At 45.9% G+C, this 15,448-nt stretch overlaps 2 protein-coding genes across 7 annotated transcripts in view; one reads left to right on the top strand and one right to left on the bottom strand.

Moving 5' to 3' along the window:
* arhgap10 (Rho GTPase activating protein 10) overlaps window positions 1–6,292 on the bottom strand; it is a 40,971-nt gene extending 34,679 nt beyond the window's left edge. For 3 of the 4 annotated variants that reach the window (XM_078109138.1, XM_078109140.1, XM_078109139.1), the window contains exon 1: window positions 5,412–6,289. In XM_078109138.1, coding sequence (XP_077965264.1) covers window positions 5,412–5,565 — 154 coding nt within the window. In that variant the 5' untranslated portion in view covers window positions 5,566–6,289. Of the gene's footprint in view, window positions 1–5,411 lie in introns of all 4 variants that reach the window. The other variant, XM_078109141.1, reaches the window with a different exon arrangement.
* Window positions 6,293–6,386: 94 nt separating this feature from the next.
* Window positions 6,387–15,374, top strand: prmt9 (protein arginine methyltransferase 9). Of its 3 annotated transcripts, none has more exons than XM_040186677.2 (13): window positions 6,387–6,892; window positions 7,354–7,553; window positions 7,677–7,825; window positions 7,947–8,183; window positions 8,342–8,509; window positions 8,595–8,697; window positions 9,333–9,442; window positions 9,520–9,712; window positions 10,580–10,763; window positions 12,267–12,945; window positions 13,027–13,180; window positions 14,350–14,472; window positions 14,827–15,374. In XM_040186677.2, the coding sequence occupies exons 2-13, from the start codon at window positions 7,356–7,358 to the stop codon at window positions 15,067–15,069; spliced, it is 2,541 nt and encodes an 846-aa protein (XP_040042611.2). In that variant the 5' UTR covers window positions 6,387–6,892; window positions 7,354–7,355; the 3' UTR covers window positions 15,070–15,374. The 3 variants fall into 3 exon arrangements, with proteins under 3 accessions (XP_040042611.2, XP_077965262.1, XP_077965263.1); XM_078109136.1 differs by having other exon boundaries at window positions 6,568–6,691; XM_078109137.1 differs by having other exon boundaries at window positions 6,578–6,888.
* The last annotated feature ends 74 nt before the right edge of the window (window positions 15,375–15,448 follow it).

Below are 15,448 nucleotides of genomic sequence, written 5' to 3'. Positions count from 1 at the left end.
GACCCTGTTCAGAGGAAGAAAAACAAAGATGAGAGGAGCACCACACACAGACACACACACACACACACTAAAGCACAGTCGGCTTTTCTATGCTTTTAAACAAGACTGATTGCAAAGTTTGCCAAAACACAAAAGAAACAAGGCACAAGCAAATTAGAAATTCGACTTTTTTTTTTAAATTACTTATATTCTACATGATTGTACAAAGACTACCATGTCACGTAAATCCATCAATTACTTAAAAAAGGTACAGTACATCCTGGACAGGGTGCAGGACTGACTCACAGATATCCCTTCTACAGCCAAGGCTTTTAGGAACCTAAAACAGATACCACGTCCTGAGCGAGACCTGGGGGGGCTGCAGAGTTAGTGAGGGTCCCTCATCGCATGACACACTTTGAATGTTAATACGTGGAACATGCAAACCCGAAGGAATCCTCAAATGGATCCAACAGATCCACATTCCCATATAAAAAAAGAAAAGGAAAAAAGAAAACTGCGTTCACCTCTTGTATTGCCATAAATACTTTAGTTTAAACCGGCTTGGGACGACTGTAGGAAACGCTTGTCAAACCAGGATTGGCTCCCCACTCCGTCCGTGTAATTTCTGATATGCGCCAAGCGTAAAGTAGTAGTTGTTTTTTGTAACTGTGAATCCTCCTGGAGGGGAATTCTCCAGGTTTAATGCGCACACCCCCAGGCTGCTGTGAGATTGGGCTTTACATGCCGGCCTATTCCAGCATCGCCGTAATGTTTCCTTAAATAGAGTCACGCGATGCACGTTTGAGCATGAAATTGTCATTTCAACATAACAGAAGTTAGTAATAATTATCCAGGAAAATTTAAGTGACTGAACTTATTTTCCACTTGGATCCTAAAGCCGGAAATTTCAAATTGCATTTTGGGAGTTTCTTCCAAAAACAAACCAGAAACGGTATGTACCAGTCAAAGTTCAGCTGGTGAAGATGTCCACGGTGTATTCATTGGCCGCCTGCTGCACTGATGTTTGTTATGATTTCTACAGACTCATCAGATGTGCCACTTGGGTCAGAGCTCGCCTGGTCCAGGCCCTCAAACAGCGGCCGGCGTTTACGCACTGGGCCTTTCCACTGTCCTTCCGTTTCCACTGTCCCCTTCTTTCCCAGTCCGAATCCCGGCGTCAACCTTTGCCCCTGACTAGGCCCGGACACCCTTCCACTCCCGGCCTCTCCCTCCCCCCAGGACCCTGTCCACAAAGCACGCATTACTTCATTTCATGATCCTGCTAAACACGCCTGTAAGGTTATGCCACGCCGAGTGGTATTCCGTCAATAACGACCAAATGAAAGAAACACCAGCGTCTGTTAGCACGTATTCATGAAGTTGCCGTACATGACTTAATAAAAGTGCTTCAAATAGTTGTCAACGCTTTCTTTGCACCTAAAAAGGAGCCCCAAAAGCAGAGCTGCGCCTTGAAGGATTTCTCTTTTTTTTTTTTTTTAAATAGAAGGTTGCGTTCTCTCTGGAGTGAGATGAAAAAGCCGTCCTCCCACATCGCTTCACTTCGTCTTGTGCTAATGCGATTTTAATGAAAGATTGTGATGTGGCTCTTTGGCAGAATCAGTAATGTGATTACAGAGACAGAGAGAGCGAGACATAGAGAGAGAGAGCAGTAAGCCAAAGCACACCATGGCAGGCTACTCTCAAAATGGTCTGCCAAATAAAAAGAAAAGGACTTTCACATGGCTGGGTTGGTGAAACAGAAAAAAAGAAATGTAAATAATACATTTCTTTTTTTTTAACCAACAAAGTGGTCAATTCACCGGAGGAAGACCAGCTGTGGAAATGACTACGATTGACCTTACTGCAGCTGTCAAACAGTTTTCCAATGATTGAAGCCAGAACAGGATCATGCAAACACTATGAGACTAATAGATCTAATAAAGTAGAATAAATTCAGAAATGGCGAGCTCAACTTGCCGTACTCAAACCAGAAATCAATGTGTTTGCTAAGGCAACAGTGTGGTCTGTGCTTAGAGGGTACAGACAGGACACAGTTCCTGTGTAGGAAACCCTGTAAAACAGAAGCACATCTGCATGTTGCTCCTCTAGTGGGCACTTCCATGTCACGGCTCTCTGGCTCTAGGGCCCCGCTATAAGGTTTCCTCTCAGCACCAAGGTCTTTCCGTAGTGGAACATCCTCCCAGTCACTGACAGGTTGACATGGGAATGGGATGTGCGAGAGCAACAACTGTCTTTGACAGGCCAAACAGAGGATCATTCTGAGGTCAAAACATGAAGTTGTAGAGGCATTGTATGAAATTTAAAAAAAATGCTCTAATCCAACGCAATCACTAGTTGTGACCATACAGAGAGGATTACATCGCCTAGCTTCACCAAATCAGCTCCACTTATCAAAAACAACAATCAGAGTTTCAAAGCTGCTACCCACAAACGAAACCACAAAGATTTAGAAAAAGGCAAAATAACTGCTATTTTGTATGATCTCTATGAAGAGGAGAACCAAACACACGGTCACAGTGTGCTGGGACAAGAGAAAAGCGGGAGAGTGTAAATTAACAACAGAGTTTCTTTACTTACAAATTTGTACTGGAGATATGAAGTTCACAGTAGTTTAGATATGATACCATTGTGCTTACCAAAAATGTCCGAATACAAACTTGAATCAAGGGCTATTCCACATTAAGTTAAATAATCAGGCTGAAGGTCCTTCAATGGAAGGCAGTCCTCGTTAAATTGTAATCAAAATTGGAAATTGTTCTCACAAGGCTGGAGGTCTTTTTTCATTTGTCCCAAGTACTGGAAACTAACAATTCATTTGTTTGCTTGTTTTTTAAATCAAAACATGTGGTCACAAAATGTATTTTTTTCTAACAACAAAAACTCAAAACTATTCAAGTTAGTAGTATATAAATCTGAAAAAAAGAGAAAACATTCACATTCAAGGTGCTGGATCAACAACGGCTTATATTTTGGTTGGTTGACTTCATGTATCCGCTTTGCGTCCAAGTGTTATCCTTAAAACACATAAAGTTCACAGCTACTGAGCACAGTTTGGATTAACCAGCCTCACCTTGAATTAACTATCGCGGTGGGAAACACCCTTTGTACAAAGAAGTGGACCGTTTTCGCTTCATGACAACATCCAAAACAGCCAGGCCATGCATTTTGCTTTAGCAGATGGATGTTTAATTTTCTCGACTACTATTATTTGCGTAAACACCGCATGATTATGGTTATCAAAGAATGTCAAAAACAGTCATTTGCCATGAGAAGGGAGAAGGGACAGGACGTCTAGAGCATGAGGGCACTGCAGAGCATGAGCATCAGTTCCTTCCTGAATTTTCTACTGACTTTGCAGTACTCCCAGTGGGAGTTTACTACCATGGTTCCTTAATTCTTGTCATATACCCAGAAGAAAGAAGCTACCATGAGGGTTAACAGCTTTGTTGTGAAAGGATGTGACACACATCACATGTTGGGACACAATTAAAGCAGACATAAAACAAAGTGACACATAGTTTAGTTTAGGCAGCGTCGTTAAGGGCATGAAATACAACACACGATCTGCCCTCCTAAAACAAGCATCAACATCTACTCATCAGAGAGCAACGGAGGAATACCGGAGTTCACCGCGGCACCCGACGACATCTCGCCTGGTAGTTTTAGGTGGCTGCCAAAACTTCAGGCTGATAAAAGAAGCATTTAACCGCCCGACTATATTTTTAAGCGGGTAATTAAATCACAACTAGAATGGAAGACGACAGCGCCAGGAGGCAATTTACTGTAGTACTTTCTTCCAGGTTACAAATGGAAGAAGGTGCTTGGCGACGGTTTGATCACCAAGTTTAAAAACAACCTTAGAGTTTTATACACAGATGCATAGATGTAAAAGTGTAATGAAGCTACCAGCATGCTGCTATAGTAACATGCTACTATGCATATACAGTAATGTACAGTACAGGAGGACAGTGTGTAGAAGAGCTACGACAACTGCATGTACGTCATCGGCTGAAAGAGAGACACCGAATCAATAGAGGAGAGACACCGAGGACGGGCTTCTCCTGTGACATGCATATACACACAAATACACACCAGGACCGCCAATAGCAGCAGTCCTGCGTTGTATGAATACCACAACACACCTACACATAGCAGCTCATCAGGCGAGTACCAGCCCGACCTTTTGACCCTGTGTTAAGTGTACACTTTCCATGAAAATCATGGAGCACCTGTTGATTTGGGATGTTCACAAAGGATTGAAAGTGATTTTTAAAGTGACTCCAGGAACCGGCCAGATTCTCAGGAGCTGTTGAAATAATCGTTGCAGTATAAAACCTGATACATTTCGGGTGCGCTGCAGTTGTACAGACATTAAACTCCTAAAAAGAGTAACTTTAAATGAAAAGATGTTTAACTACCATTTAGCGGTGAACAGGAAAAGGCAAAACACAATCTTGGTAAGCGATTACAGGATATGATCATACCCTCATGACATAATAAATGACAAGATAAACTGTTATGGCAGAGGGGGGACTTTCAGCACGAGGGGAAAAAGTCTCAAAAAGATTTCCCGCTATTGTCAGAACGACAAAGTTGCAGCCTGGACCCTGACGTGGGCCACAGGCCGAAGGTTTGTTATACCACAAGTGTTGCTAAAGTAATAACCTCTTGAACATTTCATTTTCCTATTATGACACAGTAAGTCTATGTAGTCTGGAGACATTAGGGTAGAAGAACACGTTGTCAGCAGCGAGCAATGCTGATGGAACACGCCTGAAGGCCATCTGTCAACACACCAAGCAAATTATTTCATAAAAAGGGAACGTTAACACAAGATGTTTTTTGTTTTAACTATTTTAAATGAATGCCAATCCGAGCGGTCGTATTTTGATTCAAATAGAACTATAAAACATTGCATAAAAGACACTGGGTGGGTCCAAGAGGACAGCTTGGGACAGCAGAACAGCCCCGTGTTTGATGCCTGTGTGCCGAGGACCGGCTGTGAGCAACTTACAAACAAGCCCAGGAGAGTAGAGTTCAAACAGATAACAATCTAATCATTTAACCCTGTGGGGGGTGTGACTGGGAGCAAATATACCAGGGAGTTGTCAAAAGAGCTCGGGGCCCTTTTGGTTCAGGCCCACGACTTAACAATCGTCCTCAGAAAATAAAATACAAATGCAATTAAAAGGCAATAATGCAGCATTCCAGCAAAGGTAAAAGACTGTGGTTTAATAGTTATCAGGACAATTCGCTCGTTTGTTCTGCAACTCTTAACACCGCCAAATGCAAAAAGGTGAGCAAGTGGTTGTTGGACAAAATATGGGACTCAGGAAGACCGAGATCCTTTCCTGGGTGTTGTCTTACAGTTGAAACGTTTAATTAAAAAGCACATGAAATCGACTCACGCTTCGTTGCATTGATGAGGTTCTTTCCATCTTTGTACAGTTCTTTGATGAATCTGTTGGTTTTGTCCAGCTCCGCTTCGTGTGACTTAATTTTCTCCCTGAAGCTCGGGCTGTCCAGATAGCACTCGCTGAACTCCAGCGGGTGTAGTCCCATGTCTGTGGCAGTTTGAAACGCTTCGTTTGTAAAAACGAGAAAACCCGGCCGAAATGACACTATAACCTTGAAGGTTAAAAAAGAAAAAAAAAAGAAAAAAACTATCCGTTACAGTAAAATAAGCGCTCGTTCCCGCGGGCAGTTTTCAAGTCTCACAGAGAAAACATAGCAACGTAACGGGGCGGCAGCTAACGGCAGTTAGCATTGCAACTTCTGACACGGGCGCGTGGGTGTTGTTCCACGGTTGTCAAAAAAAACGGGAGAGAGGACCTGGCCGGTTCAACGGTTAAAAGGTGATAACGATACGCTGACGGGGGACGCTTTCTTCGGAAGTCGGTTCACAGGAGTTGTCGGACAGTCATGGTAGCTGTGCCCAGCTTCTCTTTCCTCCGTCAAAGGCACTCCACCTAGCAAAGTGACAGATTGAGAAACTCTGCTGACATATGGGTCCATGTAAAAAAAAAAAAAAAAAAAGACTACCAAAGACGTTGCAGTTTCTGCAAGAGGGCGAAGTGCTTTCTACTTCCGCCTTTGCTGCACCGCTCTGTGAGCACTGAGCTACGCAGTGCAATGGAGTGAAATCTTGAAGTCTGCAGGTGTGAGCAAATGAGCAGACACTAAAGTGCTTAAGCTTATGGAATGCAATATACAATACATAGAACAATGGTACAAGCACATAGAAACGTTTGTGTTCACCCACTAGAACGCTTTCTTCTTGTTCTACTTTCGGTGTTTTTGTGGGTGGGAACAATGTGGACGTTTTTACTCTTTGATTGTGCTTGACGATTTGCCTATCATTGGTTCCGAAGCAAATCCGAAGCGGGAATATTTACTGTTGCTTAACTTGTCAATGAAATCGGCCATTATTATTGTTCATGTTAACTGAAGTTGATAGCATGGCTAATGTGGCCGCTTTGTAACTTAAAACACGCAATAAGCCATTACAACTACACGTGGAACCTTGTTTTGCCTCCTGTTTCTGGCCGAGTTATTTAGTCTGCGGACAAGTTGCTCGTTTAACGGTAGCAAAAATGTGATTCACACTTTTCATTAGCATCTAGCAGTTGTTACGTGCCCATCAACTAGCAGCCTTATTTTGACATGCGGTTAACCTTTCGTAGCTCAGGTAACAACCGATTGTTAGCATGTGAGCTAGCCCTGGGCTGCTACCACAGAAAGGACCGCTTATAACGATGCTAACGACTTTATTTGACACAACCGTAATGTTAACGTAAATTAGCACCCTAAATAAACAGCGGTGATCTTTGGCGTGAACCTCCCTGCACAACCAAAACTTGCCCCAGCCTGAGATCTAAGACCACCGTCAGTAAGTCAACATACATTGTCAGTAATGCCTGTAAAATAGCATTTAGTTAGAGATACGTTATATTTGCTAACGTCTTTTAACCCTACTATAACGTAACTAATATTTGCTCTTCATGTTGCAGTTATTATGAGGTTGTTATTATTACATCACAAAATGTTGATGTGTATGGAAGCCCATTTCAAACTAAAATGTAATAATAGATGAATGTTTTGGAAGGACAAAAATAGAATGCCATGCGAGTCAAAACTATGAGATTTCAAGATTAAAAAATTGACTTTGTTTTGACTCCTTTTCACCAGTTTTCACCAGTCTCTCTGAAATACATTTCTATAGGCTACAGGCTTTATGTTACAATTGGATGTTGATGCCGATTGTCTTATAAGTGTTATTGATCTGTATCTCACATATCAGACACTATAATGTTCTAATGGACTCCTCTCTCCCTTTTCTTTTCTCTCTAGGGATGCCGAACACCAGTGCAAGGCCGAAGCATGGCAGGAGGACGCGGAGGCGACGCAGAGAGGACCCTGCTAAGAACGAGCTGGTCTCCAGTTCCCTCGAAAGTGCCCAGCAGTGCCTTTTCAACCAAGACTACGGCACCGCGTTCGTGCACTACCTTCTGGTCCTCAACCTTGCGCCTATGTTTAAGGACTTTGCAAGGGTAATGACTGTTTACACTGATAACCTGTCTGCCTACAACCGCTGCCAAACATAACATCATGCACACACACACACACTGGTCTGTTTTTACTTCTGCTAGAATCTAAAGCTTTTTTTGTTTTAGGAGTCCTTTAGATTCACTCTCTTCAAATGGACAGAAGAGCTGGACTCTGTGGGCCGCATTCAAGACCTCTTTGACTGTTACGAACAAGCGCTGGAACTGTTTCCCGCCGATGAGGTCATCCTAAACAGCATGGGTGAACACTTATTCAGGTATCCTCCTCATCTGCATGAGCGTTATCAGTGCTTAGTTGCATGTATTTTTTTTCAAATTCTGTCCCCACTTGAGTAATAACAGAATGATTAAGCTTTCCTCCTGCCTTTTGCCATCCAGAATGGGCTTCAGAGACGAAGCTGCGGGTCATTTCCATAAAGCATTGAAGCTGAGACCAGACTATCCGGAAGCCAGGGAGAACTTCTACCGCGTGGCCAACTGGCTGGTGGAGCGCTGGCATTTCTTAATGCTCAACGACCACGGGAGGAACCGGAAGTACCAGCAGGCCATCCACAAGGCGGTTCAGAGCGGCTGCGACACCGTGCTTGACATAGGTACCGGCACCGGGATCCTTGGGTGAGAGATTTTCCGTGAGAGTTTGGAAACTTTTCTATTCTTCAAGTCACGGAGTGCGCTCCGTTTGTGTGTTACCAACTCAAACCCGGATCTATTTCTATCACCTGCGTTAATTGAACCGGTGCTATTGTTCTAATTTCCTGATTCTCTGCGGGCAGTATGTGCGCCAAGAAGGCCGGAGCTGCTGAGGTGTACGCCTGTGAACTGTCCAAGACGATGTATGAACTGGCTTGTGAAGTGTTGAGCGCCAACGGGATGGACGGTAGCATCAAGATCCTGCATAAGAAGTCCCTGGAGATGGAGTTGCCAAAGGACATCCCGCACAGGTGCAATTTCTAACAACATTTTGCATGATCAGCCAGAGTAGCATTTCTCACGTTTTCGTTCTGTTTGATATTTTGGATCTCTCAGAGTGTCCCTGGTGGTGACGGAGACGGTAGACGCAGGGTTGTTTGGAGAGGGTATCATCGAGAGCCTTATTCACGCTTGGCACCACCTCCTGCTTCCTCCACAGGTGACTTCACTCATCGAACACAAACACGGGACGGGAAGCAGAACTCTATTTTGCAGTTGGCACATTGCAGTATTGATGTTTCTACCAAAAATCTATTACAGTTTGCCAATGAAATACACGGTTCCAAATCCTAAAAATAACCCTTGTAAACATTTTTGAAATGTGTTAGATTAGTTTGAAAGACACGGAGTGGTAAATACTGATGCCACACATGTTTTGACTGGGACAGGAAAGTATTTAGAACAAAAATAAAGATTGCTTTTATTTGCTTACATTTCTAGCACAGTGCTGCATGAGAGATAATCTGTGGAAAAGCAGGTTGCTCTGCCTCCCTCTAGTGGCTGCAAGAGCCTCCTGCACCTTAAGAAAAACAACCGATCACTCGTTGCTGTGAATCCTGATCAAACGTTCCATCTCTGGCGCTTTCTTCAAGCTATCAACGGCAGCTTTAAGGCGCTCTTAGTCAACTCAGGCTTCATAAATATCTCTATAGTACAATTTGTGTCATTTTACTCATGTCAACACATGCAGTAGCCATGTTAATGTAACCGGTGAACTTTGACCTTACACGTGTGTCGTCGAGGGCCGTTGTTAATGGGTAGTTTCGTGAAAAGCACATGTTTGTCGTCCTGAAGAGAGGCGAGAACGAATTCCAGGATCAGTCCGCGACGGGACGGGTCATCCCCGCCGGAGCCACCGTGTTCGGTATGGCTCTGGAGAGCGTCGAGATCCGCAGGCATCACAGGTGAGGCCCCCGTTCTCCAAACACGCGGCACGAGGCGTCCGGGCCGACCGCTCAGCGGCTGTCTGTTCCTCACGCAGGCTTTGCGTGTCGGAGGTGGGAGGTCTGTCCATCGCCGACGCCGGGCAGCTCTGTAGCCCCGTGAGCTGCAGCCCTGAGCCGGACGACTCCATGGAGCCTTACACCACCGAGAGACTTAGCAGGGTGCCCGGCGGGTACCGAGCTCTCACTGAGCCGTTCACGGCCCTCAACATCGATTTCAACGACGTGCAGGTGGGCGGAAACTATGAGGGTGAACTCGGCTCGTGTTCATTTAAAGCGCTTTTACTTTACTTTCACATTTTCCTGTGTGTCTGACATGCAGCCCTGTGAGAATGCCTGTTATTCAATGTTTGGTACGTTGCCTCGAGTCAATAATGTAATTAATTTACCTTTCCAACACACTGGCGGCCTCACAGGCTGAAATATTGCACGTCAGCGGCCACTTACTATTCAGTTAAAGGCCTGCAGGGATTGTTGACTGATTTATTGGCTCACAATGAACACCTGGCCAACAGGAGACACCGTGTTTGTCTCCTGAACAGCCCCGGGAGGATCCTTAGTTGATATTTGTCCAGCAGTGATATACTGTGTCTAGAATCAGCGAGGCAAACTCTTATTATTCAGTACTTCTGTCCAAATCAGCTTCAATGATCCGTTTGGTCACCAACAATATGAATGTAACAGGAGGGAAAAATAGTAGTAATAGTTTTCCTCTTGCATGTGTGTCCTTGCGCATTTGGAGGGTTTCTGTTTGTATTGTAAGTTGTTTGAGATATTTTCTCGCACAGAGATTCCTACTTCATTCCCTGCTCCAAAAGGCTTTTCCCATATATATTCCTATGAATATAAGCACACCATGATATTTCTCTGCAATTTACCTTTTTGCACATTGTGATTTTGAAGTGGCTCCATTTGCGGGTGGGTTAACAGAGTGATACGCTGGCCGTGCGTTACGTACCATGCTGTGTAAAAAGATGCAGATAACATGCACAACTGCATTGTCAAAATCAAACCTTCTGCACTCGGATGTTTTATTTACAACCTAATTGTTACGACAAACCTTGATCTTCTCTCTGGTTTGGTTTTGGTGACCTGTAGGAGCTGGAGGGGCTGAGCTCCAGGGCGGTCCAGCAGATCCGCATGCCCGTCACTCAGGAGGGGCAGCTGGACGCTCTGGCCGTGTGGTTCCAGCTGCACCTGGATGAGGAGAGCAGTCTGTCCACCGGACCCCAGGAGGACACGTGCTGGGAGCAGGCCATCTACCCCGTCTACAGCACCGATGGTAAGATCCCACGGAGGTACGGGGAGCCGCTGTGGGGGAGTCTGGGAAGCCCACAGCGGATGTTTTACTCAGGCCTAAGGGTCGGTTTGCGCTGTGTCTGTCGCTTACGGTGTGTCTGCGGAATTGTCCTCTTTAATTGTCGCTACGGGTGTGAATGCCATGAAAAATATTTTAGTTTTTCAGCCTGTGTTCTGTCGTGCCATATGTCATGTGCATTTCCATGTTCCATCAGATGAGGGCAGTGTGTGCTGGAGACAAGCATCCACTATGTAACAATGTTAATTATTTTAGTTTCTAATCTATTTTTCTGCGTCCTTGAGTTCAGGTTTTTAATAATTTTAGTTGAGCTCCATGTGAAAATAGTTTGATTTATACATATTTTAATGCATGAAGGTCTTAACAACGTGCCATTTAATTACTACTTAAATATCATCATGAACTCCACAATACGCCAGTTTAGAAATGACATTTCACAGACACAAACAAAAGAAATCTAATGTGCGTTAAGCAACAGACTTGAAGAAGAATCTGAAGGTATTTCTCAGCTGCGAGCTTCATAGCTGCTGACACGAGGTGACATGTTCCAGTTGGCGTTGCCGTGCGCCGTCTCTCTCTCAGACAGGCCTCAACAGCGTTTCACCCAGCTGCTAATTGGCGGAGGCAGCGTCGGGCCGCCGCCGCCGCCTCTCCCGGTGATCACCTACATCCGTCTCCCCGGTCGACCGTGACGTGTGCGCCGCGATCGCCTGTGACACTCTTTAGTGTTCATGAAATTCTTATAGGCGATAAATATGCATTTTCCCCAAACGCCTCTGACAAGCGGCGCGCTGACATGAAGACGTGAGCAGATGTTATTCCGGTAGGAATCCTTTGTGTGTCCCCCTCCCCGCCCCCCCGCCCTCTCCCCTCTCTCTTTGCAGCCGGTCCCCTGAATCTCATTGCGACGTTGGGCTCCCTTTCGCCTTATGCATCCGCGGCTTTTTCCTTCACTCGCTGTCTCAATTGTCCAGTCAGCCTCAAAGGGATTTACAATCTGTAGAGCACGACGCACCCTCTGTCCTTAGAGCCCCCTCAGGGTTAGAAATAGTCTTATTGTTTATTCATCTGTATTTCTTTCTTCTTATTTTGTGGATTTTTTATATTTTTTATATTTTTATTTTTTACAAGTCCTATTTATGCTCAAAGATGTTTCATTAATTTAATTTAGAGTTTAGCACTGTGGATTATTTTTGCTGATACATTTGTTTTTTGCAATTGTGTGCAATGTTCCATTTTTTTGATTGAATGCGGGGAAGTAAAAAGTATTAAAGAGAAGTCAAGTAAGGCAGCTTTTTTTTTTTTTTTAAATAAAAAAAGATATGAAACAACCCCAGACATCTAAATCCACTCTCAGCACCTGATAGTCGTCCCTTCTCTGCGCCTCCAGTACATTTCATTTGGTCCCGAAAGTGAGATTGGCCTGACGGGCCCAGTCAGTGTTTTCCCCTTCATTCCTCTTCTCAGGTTTTGTCCTGAAACCTGAGGACGAGCTGGTCGTTGACGTGTCCTGCAGAGACGCCTTCCTGCGGCTCTGCAGCGTGGCCGTGCTGCGGGACGGCCGTGAAATCCGTCTGGAGCGGCGGCCCGACCCGCAGGACTCTGCCAACTCCGCTTCGAACGCGGAGGCAGAGCTGTGCAGCGCGCTGGCGGGTCTGCAGACCGACCACGATCAAACGAAAGGCTTCTGCATGCTGGAATGTTCCGAAATGGCGCTCCTGAACAATCGGGATTACCACCAGAGTTTTTACGCCGCGCTGGCCAAACTCCTCCCCAAGCTGCGGGCTCAGTGCCAAAACCGAGAGCGAGACTCGGAGGGCGACTCGCCGGACGGCAGCGACCTGCTCTACGTCCTCGACGTGTCCGAGGGCTTCTCCCTGCTCTCCCTCATCGCCGCCGGCCTCGGCCACGTGAAGGCCTTCAGCTCCGTGGAGAAGACCAAGCAGCAGGAGGTCCTGAGGAGACTGGCCCGCTCCAACAGCGTGCCGGAGCACCACCTGGAGTTCTGGCTCAACCACATGGAGGACGAGCACGGGATGCTGAAGAGGCCGTCCAGGGAGAAGCTGTGGAGCGCCATCATGCTGGACTGCGTGGAGACCTGTGGTCTCATCAGACAGAAGTTGATGGAGAAAGCTTCACTGGCCAGGTAAGGCCGGGTGGGCCGTTCAGAAAGGACTTTTCGTTTGCTTTGCTTCGCACTGGCATGTATTTGTACCATCTGCATCAGGTGTTTGCTGGAGGACGGAGGAAGCATTTTCCCAGCAAAGATCGTGGTGCACGGCATGCTGGTGGAGTCGGACACGTTGCTGCTGGAAAGTGCCGTCCAGGGTCAGGAGCCCACGCTGGGATTCAATATCGCTCCCTTCATCAATCAGTTCACCGTGAGTACAAGAATACGCAGGTTCAATTATTCAACCCAATTACATGCAAAGATGTTCGGGAGCACATCATGGTTCCCCCGGTTCCCCCGCTGAGGGTCTTCAGAGCGTTCGAAAGGTCGGCGGCGCCGTCGGTGCTACATCTTCCTCTTGTGCATCACAGGCCCATAGTATTGGATTCTGTCTCGTGTCCGTGAAGTCGATGTTACCAGTTTCACGCAGGCGGGATGCAGTCAAGGCGTACTTCACTGCGGTCCAGGACTTTTCTGCTGTGCACTCCTCTTTGATGTGTGATTCCCAGCTGTATTCAGAAGCTGCAAAAACCTCTCTGAATTATTTTTCTTTTATTTGGGCTGGAAATGACACCACCCCCCCCCAGCATTGTGTTTGTGCTCTAATTTGGTAGGACCCACGCGGGACAGTCGTTTGTTTTAACAGATGTTGTCTTTGAAGCCCTCCGGTGGAGGGCACACTCTCTAGCACAACTGTCACACACACACACACACACACACACACACAGCAAGGCCCGAGACGTTCTTACCTGAATCCATCAGTACACATTACATCAAGCACATCAAACAGCCGGATCTGAGGCCTACGCAACTGTGACGGGGAGGAGGAAAGCTCCTTTTGTTCCCCCGGGAAGGGAAACTGTGACACTTTATGTGCCGCCACTCGGGTTTGTCCCTCGGCTTCCGAGGCGGTTGCCGCGCCGCCGCGTCCTCGTTGTTAAGTGATGAGGGGATGTTTCCAAGCAGTGATTACCTGCTGACACAAAGAATTCAAACCTGATGTGGGTAGGTGACGGTTTTGGAGACGGTGAGTGCCGGCAACAGCTCCGTCAGCGTTGGCGTGATTCTTTTTAGATAATGCTATAAAGAAAATGAAAATCTTTCTTTTTCTTACAAGGGAAAATGCATTTAAAAAAGGAACACGGCTTTGTGAAAGTGGAAAATTAAAAAAAGCTGAGGGAGCTGCAATGACGATGTCTCTTGTGCCCAAACAAAGCTGTGTGCCAACCCGTTTTGTGTAGCGTCCCTATCAGGTCCCACTAGCTCTTTGTCTTATACTGGTTTTCACACAATGTGGTTCCTGAATTGACAAAATCACCAGATTCTTTCATCCGTTGCAAACAAGTCGCTAACCCTGTGCTCATCTTTCATGTTCTCAAGGTACCGGTGCACGTGTTTTTGGACTTTTCCACACTGGAGTGCAGACATCTCAGTGAGTCTGTGGAACTCTTTGTTCTTGACCTCATGGATTCCACCGTTAACTACACCAACAGGGAAGTAAAGGTGAGCGATTCAAAATGAACTGCACCAAAAACCCAGATGTAAGTCATCCCTGTTGACACACAGTGTGCACGTCTCCTTCAGAATACATTTACTTTCCCTATTTTTTGGTACCAGCACAATCCAACTTTTTGACATTTCGGAGCAATAAATTATTTCCGGACTATTCGTCACTCTCCACATTTTCAAACGTCAAAGTAACATGATGTGCTGAGTGATCTGATCCCATTTAAGCTTTTTCCTCTCCACTCCAGCTAACTTTGTGGCTCTGTTTAGGGCCCTAAACCCTGACGCGCCCCCCCCCCCCCCAACCGCTGGTACCATGCGTATCTTCTTAAGCCACAATCCTTTTCGCAGGTGCGGGCTACATCTGCCGGCAGAATAACCGCCATTCCCTTCTGGTACCACATCTACCTGGACCAGGAGATCAGCGTCAGCACCCTGAGCCAGAACTCTCACTGGAAGCAGGCGGCCGTCGTGCTGCAGCAGCCCGTGGAGGTCCGAGCCAGGGACCAGGTCCGCCTCGCCGTGAAGCTGCACAAGAGCGCCATCTCCATATCGGCGCATATAGAGAACACACCCGGGCCAATGGAACAATAAGCTGTCGCGATCGGTTCAGTATTTCAGGCCTCAGGGATGCGGAGGCTACGTACACGTGCATCCAATGCTCTACATTCCTTTTCTGGTACCGTTTTCATAACGGGTATTCCCGGTGTTCGAAGTTCGATCTCCGATTTGAGATTTAGTAGAAGCCTGCATGAGCCACACGTTCCCTCTTTATGGGGAGTTGTCTTGATCCTGAATAATTTGTGACACAAGTCATGTTTTAAAATTGTTTTATGAGAACATAGAATGTTTATACTGTGTACCTAATGTTTGTCAGTATAAAACAAATATTCCCATGATTACAGGTGTTGATTTTGTTTGTTACGATCCCCAGAAAACGACCTTTAATAAATGGAAGAAAAAAAGAACTCAC

This window comes from Gasterosteus aculeatus, chromosome 9 (genome assembly GCF_964276395.1).
Source record: "Gasterosteus aculeatus chromosome 9, fGasAcu3.hap1.1, whole genome shotgun sequence".
Classification (NCBI taxonomy): domain Eukaryota; kingdom Metazoa; phylum Chordata; class Actinopteri; order Perciformes; family Gasterosteidae; genus Gasterosteus; species Gasterosteus aculeatus.
This window is presented reverse-complemented; position numbering and strand designations above follow the sequence as displayed.